The sequence below is a fragment of the Melozone crissalis genome, unplaced genomic scaffold, assembly GCF_028551555.1.
Source record: "Melozone crissalis strain CALT ecotype California unplaced genomic scaffold, PUWL_Pcris_2 ptg000016l_1, whole genome shotgun sequence".
NCBI lineage: Eukaryota > Metazoa > Chordata > Aves > Passeriformes > Passerellidae > Melozone > Melozone crissalis.
The window spans coordinates 7103274-7117064 of record NW_026535794.1 but is presented as its reverse complement, the minus strand read 5'-3'; the positions used below and the strand labels follow the sequence as shown (position 1 = coordinate 7117064).

At 41.4% G+C, this 13791-nt stretch overlaps 1 protein-coding gene across 2 annotated transcripts in view; it reads right to left on the bottom strand.

The window, feature by feature from the left end:
- GALNT11 (polypeptide N-acetylgalactosaminyltransferase 11) overlaps window positions 1-13791 on the bottom strand; it is a 47223-nt gene that overhangs the window by 15655 nt on the left and 17777 nt on the right. For both annotated transcript variants that reach the window (XM_054273448.1, XM_054273449.1), the window contains exons 3-7: window positions 11432-11555; window positions 9931-10097; window positions 5427-5552; window positions 3877-4126; window positions 1490-1607 (exon numbers count right to left, since the gene is read on the bottom strand). In XM_054273448.1, the coding sequence (XP_054129423.1) occupies window positions 1490-1607; window positions 3877-4126; window positions 5427-5552; window positions 9931-10097; window positions 11432-11555 (785 nt within the window). The remainder of the gene's footprint in view (window positions 1-1489; window positions 1608-3876; window positions 4127-5426; window positions 5553-9930; window positions 10098-11431; window positions 11556-13791) is intronic.

Genomic DNA, 13791 nt, shown 5'->3' with positions numbered 1-13791 from the left:
ATGTTTTCTGACAAATTAGATTTTTACATCTCCATGTTACAAAAGATTATTTTTCTCATTTGACCATACTTTCCACAAAACACATCATGGCTTTCAAGAGACAGAAAATTTTGCTGTTTTGCTCTAACAACCTAGCAGAAAAGACTGGGATATTTGGGCTAGGACTCAACCTGCAGATTAAGTTACCTAAATTCATTTACCTGCATGAAAATTGTCCACAATTCTGAGACAGATAACAAAGAGCAGTCTTCATCATCAAGGGAACCTGGAGAGCTTTTCAACTAAGTATGGTTATAGTTATGTCCAAACTTACTGGACAGAGCTGTTTGTTTGTGTTAAGATAGAGGAACTCAAACACTGATCCCATTCAGATGCTACATTTAGGAGTCTTTATCTGTAGCACCAGGGATCTACACTTTATTTACACTCTACTTCCATTTCTTTTTTTAAAATTGCTTTTTTAACTTCATCTCCCAGCAAATTACCAGCACTGGCCCTTTGCTGGACTAATATGCTCTCCAGGGCCAGAAAATCGTCCCACATTAGCAGTTCATAATCAAGACACATTTAAAACTCCTTCTAGACAAGATAAAAACTCAACTTCTTTCCAACCCTCCCCCAGAGAGACAGGGACTTCCAGAAGCTCTAAATTCTCTGAATGTGTTCCAATATTTCAAAGCCCTTTTTATTGAAACTGTGTATTACAAGATAACAACAATAATCTCCTCACACTCCACACACTTCTACTCAGATACCCAATAATTACATTTATACTGAAAATTGAAAGATTTTGTTTATTCAGTACACACTCCTTTAAAGTCACTCAAGTGCATGAAATTGCAGTTCTTAATTTTGAACCCTAATCTTGATTTCTCTAACTGACAAATTCTCTACAGTTTTGGGAGCTTTGTGACTGGTTTTAGGTTTGTTTGGTTTTTTATGCTAACTTCACCTTTTAATCCCCTTTTCATATCTGTCATGATAGCATATCATTTATCAGGCAGACTCTTCTCAAACCTGTTGATGAATGCCCTTTACAAAAATAAAGAGATAAGCACAACATTAAGCACAGTAAGTTTGTTTTTCTTTCAGTGGAGTGACAGGGAAGATGAGAGAAAATACAGGAAGCCCAGTGTAGCTCCATTTCCAGATCTTCTGATTATGATTTTCTTATTACTTTTCCAACCAAGATGACTCCTCCCCATGACTCTTAATTTAGTTCCAGAAAACTTTACATTTCCAGGTCCTCAAAAAGGAGACAGAACTGTTCAAGGAAATACACTAAGCTTACATCTTAGCAATATTACTGTGAGCCACACATCTCTAATCAATTTATGAAATTCATTAGACATTGCTCACAAACTAATTTTAAAAACTTGCATAATTCTTCTTTTCCTATGCTTCTTTACAGCTGTTATGAAAAGCTCCACTACCAACCCAAGAAAAAGCCATAAACATTCAAGCACAGAGCTGTAAATCCTCTGCTTACCCTAAAGGATATTTCCAGGTTTTCTCCTCCCCAGATGTCCATGCCACTGTCATACTGCCCCAGCTCATTGAAATACTCTCTATCCATGGCAAACAGCCCTCCAGCCATGGTGGGTGACCTGAAAAGGTGCATGGAAGGAAGTTCATTTTCTTTTAGACAGAGAAAAAAACCCCACACAGTAATTTTTGCTGAATCTGTTGGTCCCAAAGTCCAAATTGATAAACTGACATAACACAATTTAAATCCTTCAGTCACTTGGACATGAGTTCTAGTCTCAAAGCATTTGCAAAAGCAGATCTGTAAGCGATATTTGTGATCTTCCATTGTTCCAATATCTATAAATCATATTTCTTTACCTGGTAAACTTGAGGAAAAGGGATAGGACAGAGAAAGAGGAATACCAAGTGCCAGAGGCAGCTTTGTTTCATTATTGACTCAATTATCAGTTTACTAGCAAGTTATTTACACTTTGTGTATTTATAGCAATGGTCCCTCTGGCATTTCCCAGTTTTGCACCTTGCCTGTATGTTACTAGAATGTGTTCTATTCTGTAAAAATCTGCATATGATCCTCACTGTTCAGTCTCTAGATTGAATTCCTACTGTATCCCAACACTAGAATATGTGGATGACCTACAAGAGTATAACAGTGTAAAAACACTACATAAAAATGTGACATGATAGTTGAACACCCCATGGGCTGGAAGAAGGGTTTTTCTCATCCTTGCAAAAACCCCCTGTGATGAAACCAAGCCTAGGCCAAGATTTCACTGCTTGTTCTCACATAAATTTCTACTACAGTTTCTGTCCCCTTAAAAACTGGGTTGAAAGGTTACTCTCAATTTTCTCACTCTGATACCAAAATACTTCATTGTGGAAAGTCTCTAAAATGCAATACTTTCTGTTGGATGGAAAGCCTTTTCCAAAGTTAAATAGCAATCTAGACTCCTTCTTCAAAGGAGGCAGAGACCTTTGGGTAGGAAAAATCACTTTCATACTCAGAAAAAGTAATCTTTGAGATTATTACACTTGCTTTGACTATAAAGTTCTCTGTCTTTTCAGCATAGGACTTTTCATAAAAATGAGTGGAAGGAATGCAACAGAATGTTGAACACAGCAACACTAACCTTCAGTCACTGACCAAATTAAATGTGAGAACAGCTCTTAATACAATCAGGATTTTAACACTCAGTGCTGATTCCCCACTCAGATTTTTTCAGTCTGTCCTTTCCTTCCAGGTTCAGAAACTGCCACAGTGACACTTTCCAAACAAGCCAGTCAAACTGTTAAATAACTTAATAATTTCCCTGGCCTCTCAGACAAAATCTTGGGATGGGGAGACATGGGAAGGCCAACTGCTGAGCTGTCAGATGACAGCAGAGAACCTGTGCTGGAACTGCTTGTGGCAGCAGAAATGCTCCTCATTTACAGTCCAAGAAAAGAGAATGAGAGAGAAATGAAAACACATCCAATTTCTGATTCACTTGGAAAATCTTATCCACAAAGAGTTATTTTGTAAAAAAGGGGCAGCTCCTCCACCTGACAAACCTGAATTCTCTACTGAGATTGATACCTGCACCTGGAAAAAGCACAGTGAGCTCCCTTGCCTTTGCTGTAGCAGCTCTGGTTCTTTTCATGAAGGGATTCATTTGGGGCAGCTCTATTCTTGTGTCTGAACCCTACATGTCTGCTCCTAATAAAAGGTGCCTGCTGACAACATTTTACAACAGCTACACATCCACTAGAACCAGATATTGCCAGTTCTGTACAGGTCACACAGCCATCAGTGGTTAAAAGATAAGGAAGGTAACTTCCAAGTCCCAGTGTTGAGCTTTACTGAGACTTCTGTTTCAAAACAACTATCAAAAGACCACCAAAATAAATTCCTATTACCACAAACAGATTTTCCCAATCTAGTAATTCTTCAGCATTTCATCACAGAGATTATATAGTCCTTATTAGTGGGATATGCAGGCTATTCCTAGAACAAAGGCAGTATCAAAATTATCATTAAGCCAAGCACATCAACAGACTGGAAACAAACATCAATGCACAGCTCAAAAGTGACATTATTGGATGGTACAGACTGCTATATGCTCCCTCAGAATTTTATCTTCAGCGAAAGCAGCTATTGTGTAAGCATTTTCTAGAAGTGTGCTTTCTTGACCTAATAAAACAGATATATCTAATTCATGATTAATTGCCAGAAATTGAAGTGAAATAGGGAATAGTGATCAAAACTAAGTGAAATAAACAAGTCAGATATTTGACAGGTTAGGCACCTGCTCCTAAACCTGCACAGCCAGAGATCACTCCCCACTGCTTAGGAGGTGCTGCTGGTCACCCCTGTGTCACACAGAGCTTGTCACCACACAGGAGGAGCCTTACTTGATTGGGGCAGTGGCTCCCTCGGGTCCCTCCAGCTCTGCCAGGGGCACCAGGTCCCATTTGAAGTGCAGGCCCCAGTTGAAGCCCCCGCGCACGACGGGCGAGGAGCTGTAGCTGAGGGTGTCGGCGCTGATGATGTCGATGACGGGGCACACCACGGTCCTGTGATCCTCCCTGATGGGGGTCAGCAGAGGCTGCAGCCACATCTCATTCACCTCACAGTGACTGTCCAGGAACACCAGCACCTTCCCTGCAGAGCACACAGCACAAAGATCCATGGGGCCATGGAACACAAACATGCAATTCAGTGCAAACACACGTGCGTTAGACAGAGCAACACTTGGCAGTTTACACGGACATTACCCACCACAGTCAGTAAGAACAGTTTGATCTGTGACACACCCTCATGCTCAGTTGGTCTAAAAAGGCACCAGCATCTTTATGACACAACGTAAAATTTATATAACACTAGAATAAGATGGAAGAGATGGGAAACAGCTTTAAAGAAAACAACTTTGGAGCATGCAAACGTAAGTCACCCCACAGACAGTATTTGACTGGGCAAGAGGATGGAACTCCTGCAGTTCAGAAGAGCAATAAAATTACTTAAAATTGCACTAACTGTGCTTGCATTTTCCAAGCTGTGCTAAAATTCATTTCAATCTTCTCTCTGGATTATACCATTACAATGCTAATGAGCAAACACCAATTAAGAGACTTATCTGCCACTCAAAATTATTTAAGAGAGTAACACACTTTCTTAGATGCCAGAGAGTTTAACTGAAAGCAATTCTGGTAAAGTCTGTTTATAAATCACCAAATACTGGTTTTCCCAATCAACACTCACTGCAACAGAAGAGCTTATACAGAAAAACATAGTTATTAGATTTGAGCATTAAAAACTAGATTAGTCTATCTTAAAAGGGAGCAGATTTCATTTTAGACCAAAATTATTTATTGCACATAAAACATGCAAAAAATATTCTGCAACTACAGTATCTTGACCACATGCAGATGCTCCCGAGACAACATTCTTTCAGGGCAAGAATAGGAAAAACTCCACATTGTCTCACTAACACTGCAGTCATTGTTTGAGATACAGTGCAGGGGAAGATTTGGGATGATGATAACTTGTGTTCACAACTTTCAATAAAACGAGGTATTTTTTTAGAGCACAATAGTGGTTTTGTTTCACAATTTCACTTACACACTCTAAGGAAGTACCCTCATTTTATTGAAAGCAAATGTCTCCAGGAAAAAAAAAAAAAAAAGAATCAACAGCTGAGACACTCAAAGTGTCTCAAGGTTTAAAAAACACTCAAATTTGGATCCAAATTTCAGTTATCATTTGAGACAGTGCAGGGGAAGAAAGATTTGGGATAATGCTAAGCTGCATAGCTTAGAGTGTGGCATGACATGCAGAGCCCCTTCAGGAGGCTAAAGTAACCACAGGTCAAACATGCAACATCTGAAAAGCTGCACTACAAAAAGAGAAGTCACCCAAACAACTAATCAAAGTATGCAGGGAAATGAGAGAAAAGCAAGTGTACCTGTGGCATGAGAGGCTCCAATCATCCTTCCTCTGATCAAGCCTTCCCTCTTCTCATTTCTTACCAATTTTGTAGTTTTGGGAAGCTGAGTTTTAACATATTCACTCAAGTCTTTTTTCAAGTCAGCTGAAAAAAGGAAAACAAGTTCAACAACAAGAAAGAAATTCTGAAACCTCTGTTTAAAATTACAAGACATTTAACTCAAAAATGGAAAAATCTTGATCAAAACATTACCCTGGCACAGCAGAGCTTAAAACCAAGAGTATCATAAGGACAGTACTCCCACCTCCTATAACTTCTCCTCCAATGCCTTTAGTACATTACTCAAGTTAACTGGAACTACTAGACTCAAAATAAAATTGAAAAACTGCTGTTCAAAGAAACACATTTCCAAATTCTTCTCATGGTGACTGGCATTTGCAACAGATGCAACAATAAACATTTCATGCAGGCAAATTATTTAAATTACTACATTCCATACATGAAAACAAATGCTGACAACCTTTCAAAAGAGGCAGGAAGACACCTAATATTATCTGTGCCTGTTTAAGTGACAGAACAACAGATACCAAGTACAACTCACTCACAGCTGGCTGCTTTTCTAAAACCCAAAAGGATCAAAGCAAGCCTGTGCTTTTGAAGGAGTGCAGAGTTCACTGGAGTCCATGGGCACCACTGTAACTTAGCTAACATCAATGGCAATTTTAAGAGTAACAACAGTTCTTTCACCCAAGGTCAGTGGTTTCTAACATTAAAGCAGAACTATTGAAGAGAAGATGGACACATAAAGACTGAAGTAATGGAAAAGCATCAGTTAATAAGCTTATGGAGAAATAAAGAGGAATACAAAATGAGAGAGAAAAGCAAAAACCCAACTGAGACTTGACAGAGAACCTTGGTACAGAGAGGCAGACAGACTTTTGTAGAGGATATGCCAAAATAAACATTATTCTGATGAAAACATTATTCTGATGAATGTCAGCTCAAACATCAAAGTTGCTGTTAACAAGATTAAATGCCAATGGAATATATGTGTAACTTTAGGGAGGAATAAGAACTTTCAGGCAGGAGATTCCCAGATGCCATTCCAAATGTTAAGATCTCAGCCTTTGCACTGCAAGGAAACGTGGCGGACCACAAGTGAGAAGGTAACACACAGAATGTATGATGCTAGAGAATACTCTAGGACAAAGGAAACTCTCTGGGGAGATACAGACAGAATTCATTTGGGTCACAGGAATTCTCTCCCCTGGTCTGGAATAATGACATCATATGCCAGAGACAATAGGGAAGAAGTTTTCAGAGAAAATCTCCTAGAAAATTGATTAAATAATCTCTGAAGTATCTCCAAATGAGATACCCAAATAAGCAGGGCAGATTTGCCTACCTTAAATTAAATAGTGTTTGAATCATTCTTCACCTGATTCATTATAGCAAGAGAAGAACAGTGTACACCTTCAGAAACAATGGGCCAGCACAAAGCTCAGTTATCAAATTCAACTCTTATAGCAGATGAGGCAAATAAACAAGGAAGGAGTTTTACATCTGCAAACTCTTGAAAATAATAGGAAAAAAAAAAAGGAAAATAGGTCACATCCACACCAGGAGCTAAAGCAGGCCCACAACATTGGCTTGAGCAGCAGAATGGAAGGGCCAGTAGAGTTTTGACCCACAAAAAATGGCATTCTGCTGGCAACTGTGCCCATATCACAGATCATTCTTAACAGGCAGGTTTGTCTCAGACACATTTTGGGACTTTTGCTGTTAATGGGTTTTTGTGTGTCACCTTCATGTTCACTAGGAACACCGATACTTCTGATACAACCCAAAAAATTGCTTCAATCCAGCCTGAGAAATTTCCCTCCAAAGAGAGAATTGCTCCCTTTTAGCCAGTCTTCAAAAAGGCATTACTTTCTTCCATATTTATGCAACAAAGGCAAAATGGGCCCTAGGATGGGAGTCTGGAGTGTAATTATTTTAAACTACTCTAAAGTACTGAGCTGCAGACAATTGGCTCCTTCTCTGTTTCCCAATCTCTCCTTCTACACAGAAGAATGTCTCCAGTAACAGCCTTCAAAACATCCACAGGCTTTTCCATAACAGGTTAAGGCTAAATCAGGGAGAAAGAGATTGTACCAGAAAAAGAAATCCTGCCTTTCAGGGAATGAAGAAAAAAATACAACAATGGGTTCAGCTGAGCCATGGCAATGCCTGCTTGGCTAGTAAAACTGTTAATGATTGAGTTTAAGAAGCTTTTTGAGGCAAAACTAGGTGCAAAGGCCCAAGGTTTGCACAACAGCACTGATGTGTACCACAGCTCTCATAATTGCAGGTGAAGAACTTGAAAATTTCATCTAGAACACCACTTCAGAAAGAAGGCAATGGAAGGAAAATTAATCTTTAATTATAAAACAAAACAAAGGGGCATAAAGATCAAGTAATCTGCCTCAGCTCATGATATCCATAGCACAGCCAAAGTTTTTTCCATTTCCACCGTTCCCAAACCATCCCCAGTCCCACCTTTCTTCTGCTGTAAGAGTCCATCCATTACAATTAAGCAGCAGCAAAACCATAGGATCATTAGCATCAAGAGCTGTAATTCTGTGTAAACAATACCTTCTCCTGCCTTTGGCTTCAGAATAAGTTCATTCGAAGTCAGAAGGGCAAAAATAGCTACTTGAATGTTTTGAACTTCATTTGGTTCAAATTCACTAATTGCTTCCATTTAAAAACAGACCAGAAAAGTGATGGTATTGCTGCCTCAACACAGGCACTAATCAAATGCATCCTTACATTCAGAAGGCTGAGTTTTGAAGTAAGGCAAGCTCTGGATACACAGCAAATTGCACAAGACACTTTATAGCAAGGCATATGCTCCCAAAACACAAAACAAAACAAGCTTTTAATTACTACACATTCTTATCAGCAAAGAACAGTGTTTGATCTTTGTTCTCTCTTGTATCTTGACATTTGATCTGACCTCAGAGAAATCAACTTCCAGCATAACAAGAGCATGCCATTCCACACCAGACATATCTAATCAGTCTCTTAGAGCAAGTGAGACCTTAAACCAGAAAACAAACAATGAGACCAAGGGAGCTATAATTATATATATTAAATGAAAATGCAGTCTAAAAAACAATTTTTAAAATGCAAGAAGTTGTGGACTTGAACAGAGGTGAGCAGGGAACCTGCACAGTCATGCTGGCAGGAACTGCTATGCTAGCACATTCCTCAACAGGCATTTGGCTTTTGAAGAGCCAAAATGAAAGGCTTTCTGAGGGCCATGCTTGAATTGCGTGTCTGTCTTTGCCTTGTCTGTCAATGGAGAGAAAAAACAGCAATCCTCCAACAGGAGCAAAGCAACTCTGCAGGGTCAACCCTTGCAGGGCCCCTCCATGCGGGCAGGAGCAGAGGCTGCACCCAGAGCCGGCACAGCCGCCCCCGGAGCCGGGACAGCCGCTCCCAGAGCCGGGACAGCCGCTCCCAGAGCCGGGACAGCCGCTCCCAGAGCCGGCACGGCCGCCCCCGGGGCCCGGCACAGCCGCTCCCGGAGCGGCCACAAGAGGCTGTTGGAGAGCCACGCTGAGCCGCAGGGCGCTGCTGCCGGTCCGGAATGCTGAGCAAGGACAAAACACGGGCGCTGTTTCCATCGTGCCACAGCAAGGCTGCAGCCAGGAGCGGCTCCAGCTCCTTTCAGATGCCCTCACAGCGAGGAGTGGCCTCTCTGTCACCTGCTCTGAGCACCTGAGTAGCCCAAGCAAAGAACTGCTAAGAAAACCCAAACTATAATCAGCTGCTTCATGATCCCCACTCATCAGTGTGTGCAAGAGGTGAGATAAGAGAGGAGCACCTCCCCTGTGGAGATAGGGATAAACTGGGGCTGTTCAGCCTGGAGAACAGAAGGTTGTGTGGAGACATCATTACAACCTTCCTTTATCTGAAGGAACCCTACAGAGAAGCTGGAGAGGGACTCACCAGGAGCTGTAGTGACAGGATAAGGAGTAATGAGTACAAACTGAAAGAGGGAAAAGTACAGTTAGATATTAAAAAGAAATTCTTTATTGTGAGGTTTGTAAGGCACTGAAACAGGTTGTCCAGGAAAGCTGTGGATGCCCCACCCCTGGAAGCATTCAAGGCCAGGTTGAATAGGGCCTTGAGTAACCTGGTCTAGTGGGAAGTGTCCCTGCCCATGACAGCAGGAGTTGGGACTTTAAGGTCCCTTCCAGTCCCCTAACATTCTCTGATTCCATGATCATTACTTCAAAACCTGATTTTGAATGTTAAAGCCTGGATGATACAAAGCTCATCAGTAAAACGGCACCAGTGGCAAAGAGGATGTCACCTTGGGCATCTCTGCACACCACACATCTCTACTGGCTGGCACTCTGGTGATGGGCTGCAACACAAACTGGTTTTGCATCACGACTTCCACAATTTATTTTGAGCAGTCAGTGAAGCACAGGAAGGCCCAGGAGGGTAACACTCCTAAGGAGTCTCTCACCCAGCTCACTGTTGTCATCCACCAGGATGATCTCGTGCAGGAGGTGGGCGGGGGTGCGGTCCAGGACGCTGTGCACCGTGCGGAGCAGGGCCGACAGCGCCTCGTTGTAGAAACAAATCACAACGCTGGCAGAGGGCAGATCAGCAGGGTAGGACTTCTCTCTGCACCTGCAAACAGCAACAGAGTCTTTGGCACTGTTTACAGAGGGGTTTCCACAGGGCTGGGTCACTGCTGAAACTTCCTAAATAACAAGCAAACATTAAATGTGTAGGAGGAACCTCTAACGGGAACATAATGAGCCCAGACATGTAACAGCTATAGGAGGGCTCAGCAGAGTAAATAATTTTCCACATAACACAGACTCATAGTTAACTCTGCTGCTTGTTAGGAAACAGAGGATGCCATGCACTGGGGTGGGAATAAGAACCAGAGATCCTCAAGACAGAGAACAGAAGATAGTGAGGGCTTGTTTCAGTCTAGTACCCTCAGGTAGCTCAGACAGTTCAAATATGACATGAGGCCCACAAAAATACCACAGCTTTATTGGCCAGCTGCTGGAGACAGAGTTGGATAGCCCAGAAAACCTCCACTGGGGCTAAATACCTATTTACACAACCAACACTGGGATTCAGAGGGCAGATTAAGACACTTAAGTCTAGTCACTGCTGTCAGTGCAGTCTAAATAGTGTTCAGCTCACCCTAAGGCTGTCAAGTGTGTTTTGTCAGCTGAAGAGCTCTGCATGCTTCATTAACTCCACTGACTGGATCTCTGCTAATTATAATAAAAGCAGAGACAACTGACTAACAAGCAGTTATCTAAGCATCTTAATCTGCAAGATGAATCCCACTCCAAAAAAAAAGATCATTCTTTCTTCTCCTTTTCAAAGCTCATCCTTACTTCTAATAGGGCAAATTATCACAGATTAATGCCATATGAAGGTGCCAGGCAATAAAAACAAGAAATTATAAATGAAAACCCAGAAGTATAGAAGAAAAGCTTTTATTTACTTAGAATGAGCTCAATTCTGGGAAAAACAGTCAGCAAGTACAATTCATTACATTCACCCATACCAGAGAAACCACTAGAAGATTTATGCAAGTTGATTCATTTTTCAGTGTTTCGAGTTTTCATTGTTGTTACATTGTTGTTCCCCCCCCTATATGCACCAGGTAGAATACAGAAATATATTTATTCTTTAATGGAAAATATTCAGAGCAGTGCACAACCTATCATTTACCTTCAGCAGCTGATCAAAAAAAAAAAATTACATTTCCAGAAATAATATTTAGTCAAAAAAGACAGAAAAGACCAAAGAATAGAAATCCTAACTTCAAGCACTCCTGTTAAATAGCTGGAAAATCTGCCTTCAGCAACACATGGGGATGGAACAGTGTATGACAGAAATACCAAAATACCAAAAATACTAAATACTGCACCAGGTGTAACAAGTCATTGAGCATATGAAACTATACCATGTTCTCTCCAAAAATCAGCACCTACTTTGGATCTCTTGTATCAGGCACCTCCCTGTGGTATCCCAGTCGATTGCTGATAAGCATATTGAAAGCATGCTTCTGATAGCCCAAGTCTCTCACTTCCTGATCCTCTTCATTAAAAATCATTCCTGCAAAAGAAACATGCCAACATCAGCTAAAAGGCTCAAAAAACATCATTTGAAAGAAATAAAGGATTGAAACCTTTAACCTCTTCTAAAACCCATTATGCTGTTAAAAATCTCTCTGGTTTTGCAAAGTGTGTTTGTGCAACTATTTCTGCTCCCTGTCACAAACAGGCAGCACTTATGAGCCCTTGCAGCTGTAATAAAATTAAATCCTTCTCCAAAGACTGCTGGCTCCACTGTGTTTATTGCCTCCCTTCACTCATGGCCTCTAATCCTTAGCACCACCTAAAACCAACATCAAACAAGCAACAGAGGACAGACTTTGACATACAATGAATCAGCATCTATCCCTACAGGTGACAGGTGTGAAATGGGATTTTTGAGTGAGGAAATACATTTTAAATGGTAGAAAAATCCTCACAATAGCAGCTCCCATTTCATGAAGTTCTGAAGTCATGGTAATAAAAATAGTTACACAAGAACTGTAAACTTTTGTTTATCTGACCTGGGACTTTGACAGCAAGTAAAACACCAGCAGAGCTGCTGTTTATTGATTATTTTAGCAGAACTGGAAACTGTTACTAAGCATGGCAGAAGTAACTGTTGGTATTAGGACACTGCTATAAGCCAAGATGAAATTTTCAATGCCATCCTGCCTGCCTTGACTCAGTGCCATGGGCTTCTGTCACTGAGCCATTCACCAGGGTGAACAGAACCAAAACATTGTGGCACTTCACACAACTCCCTGAGGGACAGACAGCTGGTGGCTGCCACCACCTGTGCCTCCAGCCACTTCTGCAACAATTCAGGCAGCAGAGTGATTATTTTTATTGTCTCTATTCAGCTGGCTGCACAGAACGAGATGCCTGTCACCTCTTCAGTTATTATCAAACTACACAAGCAATTTTACTGAAATTTCAGTACAAGAAGTGAGCAAGGATCATGTAAGTTATCTCCTTTCACCCTGCCCATCATCTCCATATCATTCAAAATCTGCAGAAAATAATTAACAAGAGGGTTCCTCATTCACATGATACTTCCAGGAAAATATGTTTCATACATTCTCAGACTAATTCAGATTGAAAGGGACACCTGGTCTAACCTCCTTCCCAAAAGCAGGTCCAGCTAAATGAGGTTGCTCAGAACAGTGCAGTTAAGTTTTGAAACCTTCAGTATCTCCAAAGATGGAGATTCTACAACCTCTTATTTCCCTGTTTGGGCATTTGACACCATTACACTGAAAACGTTTTTCCTCTTCCATAACTGAAATGCCCTCACTCCAATTTCTTATCATAATCCCATGCACTCTGGAAGGAGTCTGCCTCCATCCTCCCTGCAGCCTCCTGTTCAGCTGCTGCTGACAGCAAAATCTCACCCCTCAGCCTTCTCTGAGGCAGAATAAACTCAATCAATGCTCTCAGCCTGGCTCCACACCTCATGTTCTCCAGTTCTCACCAGCTATGCAAAAGCCAGCTGAGCTCAAGCTGGAGAAAATGAATGGAGTTAAACACAAAAGAGAAGTAATTTTAAAAGTTTGCAATGGAAAAGAAAAAGCTTCAAAACAATAATCCATCTGGGCCTTTGGAGCACAGCTGCGACTCAATGAAAAAGTCTACCCACAGGTCCCAGGTGACCTTCAGGAGGGAATTCCATCCACATTCCCACATTTACATTTACCACCCTGTGGCTTCTGGTCTCGAGTTCAGCAATGGCAATGCAGCTGCACTGTCCAACAGCTCAGGAGTAAATGCTCTGACATTTGAGCAGGACAAGGTGGGAAGTGCTGGGCAGTGATATCTGTGAGATAAAGGGGACACACCCACACAGTGGCCTGTGACTGGCTGTGCTGCTCAGGGCTGAGTGCTCCCTCTGTGCATGAGCTGCACTGTGGGGGTAGGAATGAGCTCTGTTTACAGTGGCAGTGTCACTCCCCCAGCCCCAGCAGCCTAAAGGGGTCACTCAGTCTCCTAAAGAACCACATCCATTCCAAGAAATCCAAAAAATTCATTCATCTAAGAAATGTCTCCATCTGGTCAGTTCAGGCACCCAGCTCCATTATTCTGGCATCATCAGAGGCACCTTAAAATGTGGTCACCTTAAAATATTTTGTTCACACCAAGCATGAACTTAAAACACATCCCAAATGTTTCATTCTACAATCCATCCATAGCCAACCACTAACTACATTTTTCTGATCTTATGAATATATTCAAGGAGTGCTAATATTTTTAAAACCTTC